This window comes from Thermobia domestica, chromosome 2, assembly GCF_964235325.1.
Source record: "Thermobia domestica chromosome 2, izTheDome1.hap1.1, whole genome shotgun sequence".
NCBI classification, from domain to species: Eukaryota; Metazoa; Arthropoda; class Insecta; order Zygentoma; family Lepismatidae; genus Thermobia; species Thermobia domestica.
In genome coordinates, this window is record NC_137455.1 from 355,771,121 (window position 1) to 355,787,014 (window position 15,894).

At 35.9% G+C, this 15,894-nt stretch overlaps 1 protein-coding gene across 2 annotated transcripts in view; it reads left to right on the forward strand.

The window, feature by feature from the left end:
• The window catches only part of LOC145679881 (carbonic anhydrase 1-like), a 145,482-nt gene that overhangs the window by 115,386 nt on the left and 14,202 nt on the right, over positions 1-15,894 (forward strand). For both annotated transcript variants that reach the window (XM_081750391.1, XM_081750392.1), the window contains exon 7: positions 2,573-2,797. In XM_081750391.1, coding sequence (XP_081606517.1) covers positions 2,573-2,797 — 225 coding nt within the window. The remainder of the gene's footprint in view (positions 1-2,572; positions 2,798-15,894) is intronic.

Here is a 15,894-nt window from a genome sequence, read left to right on the forward strand (position 1 = left end):
TAGGTTGGATAAAAAGTGGTGGCAACATTTATCCTCATATCAGATGGCTGTGTCTCAGCACAACAAGAGTTCCCTAGCTGATAAGGCATTGTAAGGTGATGAAGTGTGGCCAGGGGTAATAACTGTGTGTTATTCAGACAAAAGATACAGTGCCGTACAGGAGAAATGTGGAAGCATTATAGTAATATGTTTCCGAAAGACGAGCAACCTGCGTAGATCAAGATTTAAGTTGCGCACGAGCTCAATGCATAACAATATTTTCACTGATTTCGTGACGGCCTTTCCGTCAACATGAGGTAATCAAGGAAGCACATTAGGACACAAAAGAAGCTATCAGTCAGGTGCTATATGGCAGAACCTTCGGGGACATTGGCAAAGGTTGACGCGCAGACGGTGTACGACGTCTTCCACACGTGTGACAAAAGGTGACAGAAATTGTAAGCGATTACATTGAGGGAATGTAACAGGTGTTCTTCAGTGCATAAAATCATTTACGAATTATACCAATGTTGCCATTACCTTTATTAAATCCTTTTATTTGAAAAACAAGTTCATATTTAAGAGGAAAAGGGCACACGCCATGTTGCAGACCATTATTTGGACTAACTTAACCAAGCCGGAAAGGTTTCTCCATTTAGTTTATTCCAAAGTCCAGAAAATGGAAACGAAACTTCGAAAAATACCTCCTTAGAGATAGTTATTTCAATATGCTTTGTATGAATAAGAAAAGCTCTGTAGAGGATCGGTCAGGATGGCTTTCAATGTGATATATATCCTATTGACTGCTAAACTAGGACGCTACAAATTCATGGATCCTAATTCAGAACGTATTCCTTTACTCCAGCTTATAATTTCCAGTTTGTCATAGCCCTTTATAGACGTGGTATCTCTAATCCTAATTAACAAGCTATTCCTCTCAAGCAGCTCTTAATTTCCAGTTTGTCATAGCCCTTTGTGGACGTGGTATCTCTACTCCTAATTCGCAACCTATTCCTCTAATACAACTTTTAATTTCCAGTTTGTCATAATACTTTGTGGACGTGGTATCTCTAATCCTAATTCACAACCTAATTCTCTAATACAACTCTTAATTTCCAGTTTGTCATAGCCCTTATTAAACGTGGTATCTCTAATCCTAATTCACAACCTATTCCTCTAATACAGGTCTTAATTTTCAGTTTGTCATAACCCTTTGTGGACGTGGTATATCTAATCCTAATTCACAACCTATTCCTCTAATAAAACTCTTAATTTCCAGTTTGTCATAGCCCTTTGTGAACGTGGTATCTCTAACTCTAATTCACAATCTATTCTCTCTAACACAACAATTAATTTCAAGTTTGTTATAGCCCTTTTTGGACGTGGTATCTCTAACCTTGATTCACAACCAATTCCTCTAATACAACTCTTAATTTTCAGTGTGTCATAGCTCTTTGTGGATGTGGTATCTTTAACCATAATTCACAACCTATTCCTCTAATACAACTTTGAATTTCCAGTTTGTCATAGCCCTTTGTGAACGTGGTATCTCTAATCCTAACTCACAACCTATTCCTCTATTACCACTTTTAATTTCCAGTTTGGCATAGCCCTTTGTGGATGTGGTATCTCTAACCCTAATTCACAACCTATTCCTCTAATACAACTATTAATTTCCAGTTTGTCATAGTCCTTTGTGGAAGTGGTATCTCTAATCCTAATTCACTACCTATTCCTCTAATAGAACTCTTAATTTTCAGTTTGTCATAGGCCTTTGTGTACGAGGTGTCTCTAACCCTAATTCACTACCTATTCCTCTAATACAACTCTTAATGTCCAGTTTGTCATAGCCTTTTAGAACGTAGTATCCTTAATCCTAAATCACAAGATATTTATCTTCTCCATGTCTTAATTTTGACCTTACCATAAGCTTTTGTAAACGTGGTATTTCTAATCCCAACTCATAACCTATTCCTCTGCTCCAGCTATTAATTTTCGGTTTGCAATAACCTTTTGTAAACGCGGTGTCAATAATTTACAAGATCCTAAATCAAAAGATCCCTAAATCCTAAATCCTTAATCCCTAAATCATAGATCACAAGATATTTATCTACTCCAGCTCTTAATTTCCAGTTTGGCATTACCCTTTCTATATATATTATCCCTAAAACTGTTTTACTTAAGGATTACAAATACAGTGTAGTAAAAGGTTATGGTAAACTAGAAATTAAGAGCTGGCCAAGAGAAATAGGTTGCGAATTAGGATTACAGATTCCACGTATACAGAATGTCACAACAAACTGGAAATTAGGAGCTGGAGTAGAAGAATCAGTTAATAAGAGTAGCACGTATTGTAATAAGAAATGTATTCTCATTACATGGATTGTCATTTATACATGTCAATTAGTAGTCTTGCGACACTGTATAAAGCACACTGACTTCCTCTAGTGCCAAAAAACTAAAACCTTCACAGAAGAGATGAGAACTTGTATTTTTTAAAATAAAAAAAATATTTTACATAAAACACGTTAATAACTGTTGACAAATTATTTCATTTTGATAAAGTAATTAAAATATTTCTTTTCTGTTTCAGTTGGTTCCCTTTCACAACGCTGCCATGGATCCCATAGTAAGTGGATTAGAAAATATTCACGAAGCTGAGAGTGAAACTGAGATCTCATCTTTTGCGTTGAGGTCTATTGTTGATAGCTTCAAATATGCCTTTGTTACGTACTCAGGATCGCTAACTACACCTCCATGCACTCCGACCGTCACCTGGATTCTGTCGCCGATCAAAACTCACATCTCAGAGGAGCAGGTAAGAGAGTTGTTTTGATATATCGAGATTATTTATATTACGTTAGATATTTACGTCTCGGAAAATTTCTGGCGTCATTGCTGTGCTCCTATGCTCACTAATTACAACAAGTAATATATGGAGGCAGAGTAACTTGAACGTTGTAGAAGCAGTGTTCGCAGGTAGCATTCAGAAAAAGGACGAATGTTTGATGTGAAACAAACAAACAAAAAAAAACTAACAAATGATACGTGGCAAAGATTTATGGTACAGAAACTACATACCTTGACGTATGGCAAGATAGCCCCCCCCCCCCCACTTTAGAAAATTGAAACAATGACTAGGTCATTCGTTTGTACTACGTTTGTACCGTTTGTACCGAAAATATTTTCGTTTGTACCATTTTCCTTATAGGGTTACTTGAGAGGTCAACTGGGGGGGCTATCTTGGCGCCAAGATAGCCCCCCCGTATCACACCACAAAAAATTGAAATACATCATTCGAAAGCAAATCGTTTGTACCGTTTGTACCGAAAAAAACTTTTGTTTGTACCCTGATAGTTTTCGAGAAACAGGGGATGACATTTGGGGGGGCTATCTTGGCGCCAAGATAGCCCCCCGTATCACAGCACAAAAAATTGAAATACACCATTCGAAAGCAAATCGTTTGTACCGTTTGTACCGAAAAAAGTTTCGTTTGTACCCTGATAGTTTTCGAGAAACAGGGGATGACATTTGGGGGGGCTATCTTCACGCCAAGATAGTCCCTACGTATCACAGCACAAAAAATTGAAATACACTATTCGAAAGCAAATCGTTTGTACCGTTTGTACTGAAAAAAGTTTTGTTTGTACCCTGTTTTCGAATGGTGTATTTCAATTTTTTGTGCTGTGATACGGGGGGGCTATCTTGGCGCCAAGATAGCCCCCCAAAATGTCATCCCCTGTTTCTCGAAAACTATCAGGGTACAAACTAAACTTTTTTCGGTACAAACGGTACAAACGATTTGCTTTCGAATGGTGTATTTCAATTTTTTGTTGACCTCTCAAGTAACCCTATAAAGAAAATGGTACAAACGAAAATATTTTCCGTACAAACGGTACAAACGCAGTACAAACGAATGACCTAGTCATTGTTTCAATTTTCTAAAGTGGGGGGGCTATCTTGCCATACGTACCTTATTGCAGTGGTTTCCAAGCTTTTCTGGCTGAAGGTATACTTTACTGTACCCCCACAAGACCGAGACACACTTACTTGATTTCATTATTATTATTATTATTATTATTATTATTATTATTATTATTATTATTATTATTATTATTATTATTATTATTATTATTATAAGTTGTAGAAGTGTAAGACTGTAAATTTCTATGAAGCAATGATTCTTTGTATAACTAAGCATTGTTGCTGTCACTGAGAGACGCTAATGCAATCTGTTTCAAAATTATTTTAACTATTTTTTTTAATGCTTCACGATTTTTAAATTCTAAAATTTCGCGACACATTTCATGGAATTACGCGGTACATCAGTTGGGAACCACTGCATTATTCTATTTTTTTCAACATATTTCCTGTACATATTGAAGCATATATCATACCGTAATACCAATTTTCTTTTATCATCATTGTATTCTGTTGCCACCAACATAGGCAGCAGCAAAGTGGGGACTGTCTTCATTTTTTCTACAATTCGTTCAGTTTTGAATATAACTTCTTTCCTGTGTTGATTTTCTATGTAGCTGTCTATTAAAAAGTCGATTTATATGAACATAAATTTTAAAAATGTCATTTAAAAATTTAATACCATGGTTCCATTCAACAGAGGAATATCGTTATAAAATCTCTTGTACTTTCTGTACGTCAGTAGTTTGGATTGTAAAACATGTACCCATATACACTTTGTTAGATTTTCTGCGATATTTTCTTGAATACATCCATAATATACCGGTACGTGTTGAATAATAATAATACATGTATGCAGTTTCTTTAAATATGTACATAAACATATTTATTACGTACATGTTAACATTTTTGTTTTATTCTGTCTAATTCGTTCCCAACTTGCACCCACATTACCAAAATTATGCGTCCGTTACTGGACACCAATGTATTTAACACGTCTTTTAGTCCATCAGCAGTCTTTTAGTACATCATCCTTCTCTTCGGAAAGAAGGGTCATACTGATCACAAGGTATACTGATGGTCGGATTAATGTTTTGCCCCTTGCCCTAGCCCGAAAGTTGTTTGCCGCCCCTCATCCTGACGTACAAAATTTTAATACATCAGAAAATAATTTTAAAAATGAACTTATTTTATGCATATTTTTGTTTCAACATTTTTTATGTACGCAGTGTATACATTTTATTGAAATTTGGTATAGTGATAGGACGGGTGAGGCGCGCGTGCGTAGGGACGCGCCGCATAGCATAAAAGCGTTTTAAGCCCGCCTCTACACAACTATCTACTGCAAGTACTGAGCCACCATGATTGAATCCAATAGACTCGTTAAAGGAATTATACTATTACTTGGAGGGCTTTTACTCTGACTTTAATCATTTATTATTACTATTCAACTGTCTCCTTTATGCTAAAGGGTATGACCATCGCAGGCCGGTGCAAGCCTACCGTGAAACTTTTAGAGGGGAAGCAAAAATTTAGGGGGACGGCCCCCTAGACCCCCCTGGATACGGGCCTGTGACCATGTGATGTTACATTAAAATTTCATTTCATTATTACTCAACGTTTGCACTTTTCCGTCTTGTTTATTAAATTTTCGATTTTGCGAAGGGAGACCACGGTAGCTCAGTGGTAGAGCGCTTATCTCTGGTGTGTAGGGTCCCTGGTTCGATCCCAGGGCAAGTAAGTTTGTGGTTGACAACATCGTGTCCTTGGGTTTCCTCGAGGCATTCCCGTTTCCTGCCATTTTCTCATTCCATCGTCATTCACTTAACTAAATTATTTGTCTCCGTTAGGCATAAACGTGAGACGCTAAACTGAAATATTTCAAAGATTTTCGAATTTGTGCCCGTAAACTTGGACCTAATTTGAGCCAAGCAGAGATAGGGGCAAATGTGAACATGAACTATATTGATTTGTCAGCTGCGAGACAAAACAAGGAATCCTACCTGTCTAGAAAGCACTTTTTCCTGCTGGTGAACTTACAGGCGATTACTGATTAATCTGGTTTCAAAGCACTGTTCCCATGGCTCCCCAGATCGCCAGATCTCACGCCATCTGATTTCTTCCTGTGGGGTTATGTTAAGGACAAAGCTTATGTACCCAGCCAATGCCAACAACGCTGCAAGAGTGGCAGAAATGCATCACTGCTGCTGTGACGAACATTGACGGAAAAATGCTAGTGAACGTATGGATGGAAGTGGATTACCGTTTGGATGTGTGTCTGGTGGCCAAGGGCATACACGTTGAACATTTATAGAATATACTAGAAACTTGCTGACTGTATGTATCTTTTCATACATCACTCTCTTTGTACTTCGTATACTTCTAAATAAACAGTGCTTTGAAACCCAGGCCCGTAGCCAGCCCAAAAATGTAGGGGGGGCCGGCTGAAGTTAGGGGGACCCCGATCGAACCATATGATAGTTCATCACCATATTATAGTTCTTTTGCAAGGCTACTGTAAAACTTTTAGCGGGCCAGCAAAAATTTTAGGGGGGCCCGGCCCCCCTAGACCCCCCCTGGATACGGGCCTGTTGAAACCTAATGAATCATTTAGGCTGACCCTGAACATTGGCGGCAACAAAGTACAATAATAAAATAAAAATAGTATTGTGCTCTGATAAGTCCCTAAATATGTGTTACGAATAAAGTAGAAATAAGTGAAAAAATAGAATAAAGTATAATGTTTCTGTACCATTAATCGTTTTCTCACATTTCGTTTATTTCGCATCAAAAGGTTCTTTTTTCTTTCTGGATAGCTCTCATATTTAGAAAATGAAGCCAGTGAGTTTCTTGGTACAATATCGTGAGTTCCCCACAACTGGTACACCAAATTCTTCTTAAATTTTAGAAACCACTCCACTCCTTCATGTCCATAGCTCTTACTGATTCTTCAGATGAGCAGAAAAACGTCCTGTGAAGTCATACGTTTATCACTTGGAAATGGTTGTTACACAATATGCAATCATTGCATGCAATTTGCAATATTATCCTGTGTTGTCCCAACTCTTGTCAATTCATAAAATCATTACGTATTGAGTATGCATTACGTATTGTTACGTATTGAGTAATTGTCATTTTGGATGCAATTTAGCATGAAAAAAATTACGTAGAGTGAAAATGTATCTAGGTCTTACTTCTACCTTTCACGATGGATCCTACTGTAGGGTAGTGAGAATTAATGAGAAGGCTACCAACAGACTTTCTTTTTATTCCTACCAAGATTTAGTTTACTTAATACGAACCAATGGCGATTTTAATTTCCCATGGAAGGAGGACTTCCAATAAATAAGAGGGCGAAAAGTAGTACTGAAAATTACTGGTAATGAGATGTGGACATTGGAGAAAATTTCGTAGCTTTCCTAGGGTATCCCCATTCCTGGGCCATCCTCTAAACTATCACCGGCACGACTTCTACAATGTTATTTCTTAGGTTTGATCCCTAACTAGTAAGTCAAATAATACTGTATTGTATTTTCGTTAGTAAAAGTTGAAATTATATTCATTCATTTTATACTTCCTTTTTAAAAAAGAAAAGAACTTTTGAGATAGATTCGGAGATTTTTTAAATACCATTTTATGGTTCTGGAAACTGTAGTTGTTAGTGCAAACTCTAATAAGATTAATTCAGACACAGTGAGCCGTGCCCATTCCATTCCCCTGCCATGCTCCGTCTGTGCCAGATTTTTTCACTATGCTAAGTTTGATGTTTGATTACACTTAGTTGAGTTCGATCTGTGCTTTTTTTCTTACTTTCGAAAATAACACTCAAAATTTGACCGCCCGTAACTCGAGAACAGAAAGCCTACGCAATGTATTTCACACCCTTATTTAGTAGATCAAGATCAACCACCATTCTAAATTTGATCCCGATCAGATAAATTCAGTGTAGGCCTATGCTTTTTGTTTACGAAAGTATGACTCAAAATTTAACCACCCATGACTCGGCAACCAAGAACCTAGATAATATCTAATCTTTCATACACATCTTTCTTTCATGCAAAGTTTGATTCCGTTTGGTTGAATTCCGTTCATATATTATTATTTTTTTTTCATTTTTATCTTCTAAAACAAGACTCAAAATTTGACCGTCCATAATTTGGGAACCAGAAGCTTGTACCAAATTTCACAAAATTAAATCCCCACGTTAAGCGGGTTTGCATATCCAGGCTCCTAACTATGAAAACATTTACGCTCAGTCCAACCTCAATCATTTCACGAATTCAACCTGTTTTACGTATGTTATTAGGACATAATATCGATTGTGATTTATTCTAAAAACACTTTTATACATTGCAAGAGCTGTAACGTCCAAATATTTACTGAGAACTCATAGTCGTATCGGAATAAACAAAAGCGAGTATGGAACAGTAAACTGCTTTCACAAAAGGCAAAAGAAGATGTGCAAAGCCATACAAGACGGTCGAGTGGTTTGGGTCGATACACTATCAATAACATGTTTGTGTGTTCAAACCCGGTAGTAAGTTGTTTCTTTTTTAAGTGTCTTCCTATTTTCATCCGGAGGCTGAAAATATTTCTTTGAGTAACTCATTGAAAACTTCTTTTGTTTCAAATTCGATTAGAACGGAACATTATATGAACTGCGAATCTTAAATCCATAGCTAAAAAAAAATGAAGTATACTCACTACTCCATTATCCTCTGATTTGTAACGAGAAACTATTTATAAACAGTGGTGACTTCAGAAAATCATACTCGGGGGGAATTTCAATATGCGGGTGGAGGGCAAACATTGATAGTCCACATTGAGCACGATCGAATATATGGTCCTGAAGGCGGAAATTTCTTAGCTCGAGAGGGGTCTCAAATTCTCCCTCAGATCACGTCCTGAAAGCATCATTGCTTAAAAGCTTTTCGTAACAAATATAATATTACACTTGTTTCTCGTTCTACATTTAGAATTGGTAAAATCATAACTTATAGAGGATTATAATAAAAGCATAAAAATTACAATACCAAGCATGTATAAATTATCCTGTAAGTTACCAACTTTGGGTCAGATTAAAACTCAAATATTTGTTTTCGGATTGCACTTAGAAGTAAGTCCTCTCTATAAAATCCTGATTGGAAAGCCATGTATAACTCTAATTAATTAATCAATATTTATACAAATATTTTTTATTTTACTATTTTTACTATTCAATATTATATACACTTCATTTCCAAAATCAAAATCTCGAAAATGTATATTGTGGGATTCGCAAATAAATGATTATTTATCATATATATTGGTCCCTATTCGAAATTCTATTTAATCGAATCCGACAAGAACACAGACAGAAGCATCGAGAACAGGTGAATAAAGAGAGAAAAAAAGTGCTGCACCCGGCAGGGACTCGAACTTAGTTCGAATGGTGCTTTATAAGCCGAACGCCTTAGACCACTCGGCTATGGTAATAACTAGTGATCGGAGCAAAGGCTTCGAGTAGTAGTTCTTATTACAGAATAACATTTTCTATTGCCTAAAATTTAAACATAATTTACTTTGATATAATATATCTATTAATTTGTTTCATGAACACGTTTTCGTTACTTTGATGAATGATGTATATTGTTGATATAGATTCTATTACACGTTCTTTCGTAAATATTAAAGAAAGTATCAGGGTTATTTATTATCTTTCATGGAAAATGACTGGCGCATGCGCAGTACACAGAGAGTTCAATTGGAAGGCGAGGAAGGAAACGCTAACACACTGTTAGAATGTTTCCCTCGCAAGCAGTAGTTCCCAACCGAGGGACGGCGGGACGCTCTTCCTCCTCCTGGGGTGGCGTGAAGGGTTTACGAAGTCCCTTCGTTGTGTTATATTTCTATGCACAATATCCAGTCACATCTTCTACACATTTGGAAGTGATAAATCGTAGTATAAATAAACCGTCCTACCCCACACACAGTGATTGTTGCTTTTCCAAGATTATAAACTGAAACACTTTTTATTTCAATAGAATATAAAAGTTTCAATGGGAGGGGTTACAACCCCCTCAACCCCCTGGGTCTTTGATATGTTACCGCCTAAACTGTAACTTTCAAGTTAGAATCGAAAAATGGAGACATTTGACCTACTAAATATATTTTTAGTTCATTATACATTTTCATAAATAAAATATCCATAATTACAATGACAGTAAATGCTATGTAATTATTGTAAATCTTTGTACTTTCATTTTCCCTCTTTCTTCTCAACTGAGCTTGAAAAATGTAAAGATGGGAGGTTAAGAATTTCAAATATTACGTATATTTTAGCGTATTGCGAAATTATATTTAATAGAATCCGGCAGGATCACAAACAGAAATGTCAGAAAGAGGTAAAACCAAATTGTACTGTGGTGGGATTCGAACTACTCTTGAATGGTGCCTCACAATCTCTAGCCAAATGCCTTAATCCACTCGGCTAATGTGACAAGTTTGAAATATAGTAAGCGTGTTTCATGTTCAATCTTTTGTTACAGTATGGAATTTATTTTGTATTCTCTGAAGTTTAAGCCTATTTTGGCCTGATGTAATAGTCTGTTGAAATTGTTTTATGTTTACGGTATTCTTTACTTTCACGAATGATGTTGTTAATATAGGTTCTATTACGTATTCGTTCATAAATATTACAACAATTGTCAGGATTATTTATGATCTTTCATGAAAATTGACTGGTGCATGCGTAGTAGAAACAGAAAGATGCACTTTACCGATATTTGTCATACACGCCAGAACGCAAATTTCTAACAGGTTCTGAAAATGCCTCGCTCTAAAAGTTGTGGAGAACTGTCTGTTGCTCTGAGAGGAGAAATCATAGGCCGAGCAAAAATGGGACAAACTGTGCCTCAGATTGCTAGAGATCTGGGATGTGACAAGAAAACGGTCAAGAAATGGGTTCAGCGACATGAAGAAGGTGGCGAATGGTTCAGGTCACGGTCAAGAAGTTGAAGGTCAAAAATGACAACTGCAACTCAAGATCAAGCTTTAGTTACAGAAGTAATCAACGGACCTCTACGCCACACGTCAATCCTCTTGGACAAAGCCAGAGAATATAATTGTTCTCACGAAACAATAAGAAGAAGATTATTGGGGGCTGGTCTACACTGTTCAAGATCCGCTAGGAAGACTCTCCTGACTGAAACTCACAAGGCCAGACGAATGGAAAAAAATGAAATGAAATCTTTGAGTTTTACGTCCCACAACCAGACGAATGGAATGGGCACAGAATAACATAACCCAACCTCAGTCATATTGGGACTTAGTCATCTGGACCGACGAGAAGGTTTTCAAGTCTAACCAACAAGGCAGAGTTATATTGTATAGACCGCGCGGGGGCGGAACCAGGCATGCTGAACAAAATATTGTCAGAACTTCTTGTTCAGGACGAATATCAGCACACTTTTGGGGATTCATGACGGCTGCTGGTCCTGGAGATTTGGTTGCGGTGCCTGAGAGAATGAACAGCAGCGTTTACATCAGGGTGGAAAAAAATCATGATTTTTTTTTAAAAAAATCATTTTTATTGATTTTTTTTATTTAAATCGATTTTTTTGATTTAAATCAAATATTTTTCTTCGTATAATACAAGTCGTGAAATGAAGAAAAAGCATTAGGAATTAGTATTAAATATTAATTATGCCATTTAAGTGAAAGAATTGGGTTTTAATTTTGAATTAATTCCCAATTGTTAACCTATTTCAATCTCAAATAATGTTTCTTAAGCATTAATGAAAAAGTACAGCAATGTATATCAACATGACACTTTTCTTTTCACGAAAGTTACTGATATTTCGCAGGGGCATATTTTTAAACAATTAGAACTAGCTAGCGGCACGAAATACATATAAAGTACATTTCGCCTAAAATTAACTAACTTACTCTATGACTATGGAACCCGGAGGTCCAATGCAATGTTCACAAAAGCTCTCCTGACTTCTATCCTTAGTAAACTGAATCCAGTTTCTATTTTGTATTTTTATTTCTGCGAGATCCATCTTAATATTGTCCTCCCATCTGCGCCTAGGTCTTCCTAATGGTCTTTTTCCGATTGGACTTCCAGTTAAAACTTTGAAAGCGTTCCTACTTTCTTCCATTCTCACTACATGTCCTGCCCACCTGAGCCTCCAAGATTTGATGACCCTAACAATGTTTGGTGAACGGTATAAATTATACAGTTCCTCATCATGAAGTTTTCGCCATTCCTCATTTCCGTTTTTTTTTTTTTTTTTTTTTTGATTCCGAATATTCGTTTCAGGATTGTATTCTCAAATACTTTCAGTCTGCGTTCTTCCCTCAGCGTAAGTGACCATGTTTCACAATCATACAGCACAACAGGCATAATTATAGTTTTATATATTTTAAAGCTTCAAATTCCTCGACAGAATTCGCGACGATAAGAGATTTTTGAACTGAATAATAACACGAATTCCCTGCTTTTGGTCGATATTTAATTTCTTTGTGAATATCGTTTTCTGATCTTATATATTAGCCGATGGCAGAACTTCGTCTTTATGCGATGAGCTTTTGTAAGTCAAAAATTTTTCTGCAGTAATTCCAAAATAAAAAGTCAAGATGATCAGTTCCAGGAGAAGAAACATTTGTGATTGTTAAAAATGTGCTTTATGTGACGTGAAAAACAGTTCAAATGCGAGTTGTCCGTGCATTTAAGACATCTATACATAGCAGGCACGTTTTTATACTTGGCTATTTTATTTCCTCTGACAATTTTTCCTGCACAGGCACGGCAAATCTTCTGCGATTACATCGCAGAGCGCAACATGTTTGGCAATGGGGTCAAGTATCCACTTTATCAAAAGTATTATTCGATATTTTAACGCATCCAAAATTTGTCGTATTACGATTCCGAGGAACTTCTAAGTATTTAGTACATAAATTTCCCCCCAAATTTTAAAATCTTTTTTTTTTTTTTTTTTTTTTTTGTTTCGGAGAGAGGATCGGACCCTCTAAATTATCTGGAAACAAACAAATAGACGTGGACACAAAAGAGTTTTAATCTTAAATGTCCATGGTAATTTCCCCGTTGGAATAGAAATTTTAAAACCCTGTGTTACAAAGAGAAGAAAGCAGCGTTCACCCGTTACCCGTTCAAACGGGATTTTCCCTGATCGTTCTCTACATGATACTCTCTACATGATACTCTACTTTTCACACTGTGCTTACATACATTTGAGTCTCATTGTATTATGATTATTATCTTCCATACTCGAAATAACAAAACAGAAACGGGATTTTACTTACTTTCACTTTAAATTAATTCATTTCGGAATTTGATTTAAATTAACGATTTTTATTTAAAAAATCAAGTGATTTAAATCTTGATTAAAATAGTGATTTAAATCAGACTGATTTAAATCAATCCACCCTGGTTTACATTAATATCCTCGAAAACACGTTGTTACCGTCCTTAGAAAGAAACTTCCCCGAACAGGAAGAATATATATTTATGCATGACAACAGTGCTGTTCACACTTCCCGGCAAACACGAGAGTGGCTAAGTGAACATCCAGAGTTAATGTGTATTGAGTGGGCCCCTCTATCCCCAGATTTGAGCCCAATTGAACATCTGTGGGCTTACATGGTGCAAGAATGGGAAGGGAGACGTGAAGACAGAGACCAAACGTTTCTTCAAAATCATGTTATGGAACTGTGACAACATTTTCGTGACACACCGTCGTATTGCTCGAGACTTGTATCTCCTATCCCCTCCAGACTTCAAGAAGTTACTGACTCTGGAGGTGACTACACGAAGTACTAGTGTGTTATTTTTTGTGTAAACATTTATTTAAGTTTCATTTATTTATTATATTTTTTTCAAGAGCAGTACTTTCGTTCTTCATTCTTTTCCTTTGCTAGTTTACTTATTAGTTCGTTAAAACGTTAAGGAAGAGAGTATATCTTCAAAAAGTATTTGTGAATTTACTTTGAACGTTTCTAAGAATACATTTACTTTTTTTTCTTACTCTATATCATGCCCAATATTACTTTCATTTCAGTTAATTAATAACTTTATTTCACATCTCGGATAAAAGTATTATTGTCTTTTTAACGATGTTTTTCCTTTTGATTATGTAATTTCTAGTTTCATTGAATTATCTCAATTCGAATGAATAAATCACATTTTGTTTATTGTCCCTTCCTTAGCTAGGTTCGAATTCGAGAACAAAGTGGTGTAATTTACGTTCTTTATTCTTCATATTGTGCAGTAATGACAATATTAATTATTTTTCATGAGTCCAGTTGATCAGTGAGAACTTGGACAAACATTAACCTGGTGATTCTTTACGCAATGACAAGCGTAAAATACATTTTAGCTGTTCTTTATACTTCACAGCGATGAAACATTCTAACAGTATGTTAGCGTTTCCTTCCTCGCCTTCCAATTGAACTCTCTGTGTACTGCGCATGCGCCAGTCATTTTCCATGAAAGATAATAAATAACCCTGATACTTTCTTTAATATTTACGAAAGAACGTGTAATAGAATCTATATCAACAACATATATCATTCATCAAAGTAACGAAAACGTGTTCATGAAACAAATTAATAGATATATTATATCAAAGTAAATTATGTTTAAATTTTAGGCAATAGAAAATGTTATTCTGTAATAAGAACTACTACTCGAAGCCTTCGCTCCGATCACTAGTTATTACCATAGCCGAGTGGTCTAAGGCGTTCGGCTTATAAAGCACCATTCGAACTAAGTTCGAGTCCCTGCCGGGTGCAGCACTTTTTTCTCTCTTTTTTTTCACCTGTTCTCGATGCTTCTGTCTGTGTTCTTGTCGGATACGATTAAATAGAATTTCGAATAGAGGCCAATATATATATGATAAATAATCATTTATTTGCGAATCTGCACTCGCACAATATACATTTTCGAGATTTTGATTTTGGAAATGAAGTGTATATATTATTGAATAGTAAAAATAGTAAAATAAAAATATTTGTATAAATATTGATTAATTAATTAGAGTTATACATGGCTTTCCAATCAGGATTTTATAGAGAGGACTTACTTCTAAGTGCAATCCGAAAACAAATATTTGAGTTTTAATCTGACCCAAAGTTGGTAACTTACAGGATAATTTATACATGCTTGGTATTGTAATTTTTATGCTTTTATTATAATCCTCTATAAGTTATGATTTTACCAATTCTAAATGTAGAACGAGAAACAAGTGTAATATTATATTTGTTACGAAAAGCTTTTAAACAATGATGCTTTCAGGACGTGATCTGAGGGAGAATTTGAGACCCCTCTCGAGCTAAGAAATTTCCGCTTTCAGGACCATATATTCGATCGTGCTTAATGTGGACTACCAATGTTTGCCCTCACCCGCATATTGAAATTCCCCCCGAGTATGATTTTCTGAAGTCACCACTGTTTATAAATAGTTTCTCGTTACAAATCAGAGGATAATGGAGTAGTGAGTATACTTCATTTTTTTTAGCTATGGATTTAAGATTCGCAGTTCATATAATGTTCCGTTCTAATCGAATTTGAAACAAAAGAAGTTTACAATGAGTTACTCAAAGAAATATTTTCAGCCTCCGGATGAAAATAGGAAGACACTTAAAAAAGGAACAACTTACTACCGGGTTTGAACACACAAACATGTTATTGATAGTGTATCGACCCAAACCACTCGACCGTTTTGTATGCCTTTGCATATCTTCTTTTGCCTTTTGTGAAAGCAGTTTACTGTTCCATACTCGCTTTTGTTTATTCCGATACGACTATGAGTTCTCAGTAAATATTTGGACGTTACAGCTCTTGCAATGTATAAAAGTGTTTTTAGAATAAATCACAATCGATATTATGTCCTAATAACATACGTAAAACAGGTTGAATTCGTGAAATGATTGAGGTTGGACTGAGCGTAAATGTTTTCATAGTTAGGAGCCTGGATATGCAAACCCGCTTAA